At 42.6% G+C, this 6,799-nt stretch overlaps 1 protein-coding gene across 1 annotated transcript; it reads left to right on the forward strand.

Annotated features, from left to right (window-relative positions):
- Positions 1 to 1,776: 1,776 nt before the first annotated feature.
- On the forward strand, positions 1,777 to 5,131 carry LOC104952920 (F-box only protein 33-like). Its single transcript, XM_010779826.1, has 2 exons — positions 1,777 to 2,309; positions 5,017 to 5,131. The coding sequence occupies exons 1-2, from the start codon at positions 1,876 to 1,878 to the stop codon at positions 5,129 to 5,131; spliced, it is 549 nt and encodes a 182-aa protein (XP_010778128.1). The 5' UTR covers positions 1,777 to 1,875.
- Positions 5,132 to 6,799: the final 1,668 nt, after the last annotated feature.

A 6,799-nucleotide genomic window follows, 5' to 3' on the forward strand; every position in this document is an offset into this window, starting at 1 on the left:
CCTCCAGGGCCTGAGTACGCCAGGAGACTTCAGGACCGACCTTGATTCAGACTCTACGCCTTTACCCGCGATCAGCAGAAAAAGTGCTGGTGTGAGACAGAAATGGAACTATGATACAAGGACACGAGTGCAGCACTTCCGGGCCCGGGGAGCTGTTCTGGGTCTACAGCCCACAACAGAAAAAAGGCCGGTGCCCAAAACATGACAGCCAATGGGTTGGTCCCTTCAGAGTACTGGAGAGGGTGGAGGAAGTTGTCTACAGGGTGCAGCTGCCTCCCAAGGGGAGAAAAGTTGTGCTCCACATAGACAGGTTGGTCCCTTACAGAGGAGTCGCTTCTCCACATGCCCAAGGGACCACGGAGCCGTTGTCCACAGCCTCCCCCTCGACACCCCCAGGTCCCCCGGCGATCAGAGCAGCAGCCCTCCACCAGTGACTGAGTTCCCCCCCACTTTCTTCCCCATTTCCCCGCCTAGTCCAGAACCGGCACCCCCTGTCCCTCTGACTCCAGCCCCCCTGCTGAGAAGGCAGACTCGACCCCCAAGTCGGTTCAGAGACTTTGTGTGGTAAATAAAGTTAATAGTGAGACCCCTCGGTTCCTGTAGAGGGCAAGAATGTGCCCTTGTCTAACTGGTAGTCCACCCAGACTTCCTTGTTCAATTTTTTTTTAAATCTGTTTTTAAAAATGTGTTACACATTGTGCTAGGGGTTTGTGTTTAGTCGCAGGTGTTTTTTTGTTGTTGTTATTTGTTCCTCGTGGGCGAGGGACTTTGTGGTAGGGGGGTAGTGTAGCGACCCGGTATAGGGTGCTGTGTGGGTCACTCAAGCATCCCCCGTCTCTCTGCCAATCACAGAGCTGCACAGTAATGCTGGTCGGTGTGTGGGCCTGTGGTTGGGGGAGCAGAGGGGGAGGGCTGGAGAGCGTGTGACGTTGACCCTGCTGTGTGTGTGTGTGAGTTAGGGACTGGAGTACTGAGTGATGTTGAACCTGCGACCTGTAACCTGTGACCTATGAACCTATATCTGTATGCTATCAAAGGAGTTATTAAACCTAATAACTTGAGGCCTGTTTCCGATTCCTATTGTGGAACGTTACAGTATTGCTGTTAGTTATATTCTTAAGATGTGTGTTGGTTTTTGAAATAATATATTGGTTTCTTTAATAAAAGGCTGAGATGAAGGTTTATAGATACAGTATGATTGCAGTGTGGTGCACAGCTGTCAGATAAAATACCAGGAATGTTAATGCTTTCCATGCAGTGCAACAGCCTACTGCCTGAAACTTTTGTGAGGCATAGGAGTTTGTTAGGACTGCCAAACTGTTATCACTTTAACTTTGTTGTGCTGTGGTTATTTCCACCTTGTGTAATACGTGTTTAAAGTGGAGTGCATAGCCTGGATGGGTTGTAATCCATTGATTATTAAGGAGAAGAGTTGTGTCTGTGTTGATACGAACCAGCAAAACAGCGCCCTCCCGCGGGGGTATGGCAGTAGGGCAAAAATAACAGCACTTCAGGACTAAACCATTCACTTGACAACGTTGCGATGCAGTCACTAGTTACCAGCAATATTTTTTGTTTAATCACAAGAGCCGTCATATTGTTAAATAAATAATATCTTTAGGTTAAAATTCACAAACAGTGGTACTTTTGCGGCAAATGGGATTTGTGTAACCTGCGTGAGGATTATTTTGTTCCCCTTCATTGAAAAGTGGTGGTACGGTCCAATAGTATTGAAGGCAACTCTGAAAAAACGACTTGTTTTCACCCAGAGGAAGAAGCGTTGCCGTTATCTTCTGCAGCACCAATTTTTTATAACGGTTGTACCATTTATTTTATAGCTGGTTGGTTCTCGCAAAGCAGCTTTTATTGCTTGCCATGGCTCTGTGTGAGGGAATCGGAGCCATGGCTTTGCCCAGCGAGCTTATCGTTCATATATTCTCCTTTCTGTCCGACCGAGACAAGCTCCGGGCCTCGTCCGTGTGCTCACGCTGGAGGGAGTGTCTCTTCTACCCCGCGCTGTGGACTGAGCTCAAGCTGCGGGTAGGTGGTGGATGTAACGGTGGCGGATCCACCTCAGAGGAGACCCCGAAGCTGGAGTTCCTCATGCGTAAGTTTGGTTCATTCGTGCGGGAGCTGCAACTGGAGCTTGCCCCGGTGGAGGGTTACCTTAGTCCCCTGAGCAACGACCCGTCCCCCCCCAGGATGGACCAGCCAGACAGCGACCCGCAGCTCTCCGAGCGATGGAGGGACGCCATGGCCACCTACTTGGACCAGGTGTTATGTGTGTTCTCCAGTACCCGTAACAACAGGTAATGTTACAGAAAAACTTGCTCTAAAATCACTTTCTGAGTGTTTATTTGTATTCAATGTCTGTAATTCCCATGACACCCTCTGCTTTTTTTGAAAGTAGTATTTGGTGCGTCGCAGCAAGCTAGCATAGTTAGCTATAAACAAACCCTGACATTAGCCGTTACGTAATAGGGTCATGTCTTTGCAGTGCAGTTAGCGTCCGACGCTACATGTCTCTGAGGGCATTATCAATACAACAGGAGGCATTTCTTTGTCTTTCCTTTACAGTTTTACTTTTACATAATGACATATTTGTGGTGTATGCATATGGGACGACGTTTAAACGCTTGCCTGCGTTTCTATTGTTGCCAGTTCTATATTCTGCGTTGCATTGAGGTCTTCATACCAGCAGATACAATGCAGCACTGCTGGTGGCTAGAGAAGGCTTTGTTGGCTGTAACTTGCTGATATCAGCACACATATACAGTGTGTATATGTATATATTTAGCTCTGGGATGTCGTTACATACTGTTGGATATAATCACCTATGTGCTGCGTACTTATATTCTAGCTTTCTGCTGTGGAAGTTGTTTCCTGTAAAATATTTATTTAAATGGCAAAGTTTTCCTGTTTCAGTGCTCTATATAATACCTTCTCCCACATTCTTTATTATTCTCTACAGTGCTTCGTAGTGTCAAAAGTTCATTCGTCCATGTCTTAGTTCTGCTGAGGGGGCTTGAAACCGTTTCAGTTGTCAGACTTCATTGAACAGCTTCCAACAATTTCGATTAAAAAAAACACTGACAAAAAATACCTGTTTCCCACATTCATCCATCCTGGAAAGTATCAACATTCAATACACCTGAATGTCAGTTTTCATACTGCACTGGATCAGTGGATCATTTTGTTTCACAAAGTAAACTTCCTCTTTAGAATATGTACATTTAATTTTGCATTGGTTGATGCAGGATTTGTATCATTTACTTTGTGTGTACTAAACTAAAGAATAAAGTTGGCTTATTTCTTGTATAGAAAGGAAAGCCATGGCTTGAAACGTAGTATTTAGTACATTAAAGTAGCATGTTGTAGTACACTACTAGAACTCTAGAAAATAGATATTGCTGCAGGTCCTGTGAAGTTTCCTAGTTCCAGACTTCTATTAGCGCACCAGCAATACAAAATGTTGACTTGGCAAGTGAGCATTTTTAGCAGTATGTTATGAGAAAATGTGCCAGACTTGATTATGTTATTCAACAGCTTGTATTAATTCTAACTTAAAGCGTAAGAAGGAAACATTTGCTAACCCGGCAAAATTAAAGCCAAATGTTGCAACTCTTTTCCAATGCAAGTAGCTTCAATTGCTAGCTCCAAAAGTCTGACATTTTTGGAAAAGTTGGCTACACTGACTGTCTGTCACTTCAGGTATCCTTCCAAGCTAATCCACAAAAAGGAAAACTTGGCTATTGTTAGTACTTTCAGAAAGGCAATTACGGCTAGGCAAATTGCATGCAGGTTGTAAGGCAAGTCCACTTATTACAGTCCATCACCAGCGACATATACTTTGTCAAGGATTTTGATATATTGATAGAAATGGAATTCAAGAAATATAACAACATCCATTTCCCACCTTATCTTAAGGAATCTATGTTATCATATGAGGATACTGAAGTTTTTCATTCAGCTAACATCAGTCCAACTCCTTTGGTACTGTAAGATGTAAAAAAAAAATGAGAATAGATAACCAATTGTTCCTTTACTAATGGTTTTGCACACTAAGTAGCTGCAGATAAGACTGCTGTTGGTTTCTGTAGAGGCTCTTTGTGAAGCTTAGCCCTCTGTTCATTTACAGGAAGTGGGCTTCATCGAACATAATGAACATTGTACCATACAGGTACAAGCCTACATCATTGTTGCACACAATTATTTCCCTCAATGTAAAACTTTCATCTTCTAAACATCGTTTATAAAACCATAACAGACATTATGTAATCAGATGCATTAAATAATAAAGCAGCAGACAATATTGCAAAATATAATGTCACATCTATTTTGGGCACCAGGATGTAAAGGGCTCTTGACAGAAGGTGCAGCAAAGTGCAAGTTCTCGCATGATAAGCAAATATCCATCTATATACATAACCAAGCTAGAATACATTTCAGGAAATCACTACAGTTCCAGGCGAAGGCTGGTGAAGGAGAGGAAATGGTTAAACATGAATCCTAGTGTAACTACTATTGCTTCTGTTTGCAATATCCCAAGATCCCTTAGGCACTCCATGTGATATAATCATATTCACAATGTACATAAGATAACATTCACAAATGTTGACTCAGCAAACATATGACAATGACCATCCTTTTTGTGATTATCTCAAGTTACAAAATGTATCATTGTTTTTCTTTAGTTCAGGGGTCTCAGTAATGACTATCATTGCACGCTGTTATTTGGTAAGAATATCACTTGCTTACCTGTCGATGTAGAAGGCATGGTTGTTGTTTGTGGAAGCGCCAGTGAATGAGCCCCATTAACTGAGTTTTAAACATCACTTTAAATGGAAGATCCCCATAGGCCCCGCCCACTCGATCGGATCGGTATCAGCCGATACTGATTCCGGCGATCGGCCCCAAAATTCTCGATCGGAGCATCCCTAATATAAGCATATGTGCATCTATTATTAAAACCTTTTTTTCCGACATTTCTAACATTGGCTCTTTATCTTTCTCCAGAAACCTGCGGAAGCTGAGTCTTTATGGAGACACCTGCGTTCTCCAGCAAGAGGGACTATTGGACAGCTCCAACCTGCACCAAATTCACCAGGGGGATAAAAAGATCAATGAGTAAGCCTGAGCATAGCCACATGCAATCAAACTCAAAAAATTGTGCATTCATAGAAGCAGTACAACAATGCAGGTCTCATGCTGGCAATACATCATACCCTCCCTTTGACAATACATTTTCAAAATATATTGGACAGTTTGTCATCATCCAGTCAGCAGGTTCCCGGCATCACCACAACACACTAAACTAAACACACTGAAATTGAATTGCAAATCCTGATGTAACGTTTTTAATAATCCAGTAAGCCAACTTCTCCTAGAAAAATGTTAGAATATGTGGTCGAATCGGAAGTATTGTTCATGCTAGTGCTCTCAAATATGAGAAAAATAACATAGGGTTTCCTTTAGGGGTGTAACAGTATACGTACCCGTACCGAAATTATTCGGTACGGGCCCTTCGGTTTGGTACACGTGTGTACCAAAGTGTACCGAACGAATATAATGTTAAATGTAAAAAAATGAGAACGTGAACAACTTTTTGGAAGTAATCTCAGGTGCTGCGCCGCAGCATTCAGAGTAATTTGCTCACATTGGGTTCAACACGTCATAGAGCGACCAAGTCATTTAATTGGACTTGAGGCATACTATGAGAGCTGGTCACAGGGACGCGTTCAAATTTAGTCAGTAATTTGAGGAACTGTTCAAAAAAAAAGTAAGCCTCCACCACTTGCCAAAAGTTCAGACCGAGCCAAAGCTATTACAAACGCCAAATATCCTTATGTTGCCATGTTAGCAAAGCGCTACCTGGTTGCAGTGTGAGAAAAAGTTTTTAGAGAGTACTTGTCCATGGACAAGTGAGTTTGGCAATTTACTTGTCCGAATACATTTTTCACTTGTCCAGAATGGACACAAATTGGGGCCACTGGAATCTTCTTCTTTGCCATCGTATTTTACATTTTCCCCCGGTTTTTACGACACCGGTAACATAAGTGAGCGGTAAGATTTTACTGCATCACACATAGGGTTGGGTATCGTTTGGATTTTAACGATTCCGGTTCTGCTTTTCGATTCCAGTTATTTTCGGTTCTCGATTCCGGTTCTTTGAGAGGGTAAAAATAAGTCCCATGACAAGCTGGGAGAAAAGTATATTTATGAAAACATTAAGTCAAATCTGTATTCCTATTTACAAATCACTTCATACTGTTTAATTTCTTACGGTTATTGAATACAATTATATAAAAATAATCTCTGCATTGTTTAGTTAGTTCTAAGTGGTGCAGTTTGAGAATGTACAATTGGCCCAGTCTCCTCTGATGTTACACTGCAACCTGCCTGTGAGACAGAGTCCAACCAGGGGCGGACTGGGGGTTCATTGACAGACAGCCCCACTTAATGCGCGGCATGTATCGGCTGGCCGGCGACGAAAGTATGTAACTTAACAAAAAACCCTATGCATTTTATGTTATTTTGGACAATTATTCATATAGTAATCACATTACCTGAGCCCTTGAGTTGCCTAGAGCAAAAATAGTAAAAGCATATATTTAGTGATTTTAATGTTAACAGATCATTGATGCAATAATATTTTTGACCCAATTTGCCTGACTTGACACATGGAATAAAACATGGGCGTAGGAAGCATCCTCAATGTCGGTGAGACAATTTAACAGGGGGTGTGGGCAGGTGGTGGACCTCACCTCCTCCTCCTCTAGGGGGGTCCGGGGGCAAGGTC

The sequence above is a fragment of the Notothenia coriiceps genome, unplaced genomic scaffold, assembly GCF_000735185.1.
Source record: "Notothenia coriiceps isolate Sejong01 unplaced genomic scaffold, NC01 NC01_scaffold00020768, whole genome shotgun sequence".
NCBI classification, from domain to species: Eukaryota; Metazoa; Chordata; class Actinopteri; order Perciformes; family Nototheniidae; genus Notothenia; species Notothenia coriiceps.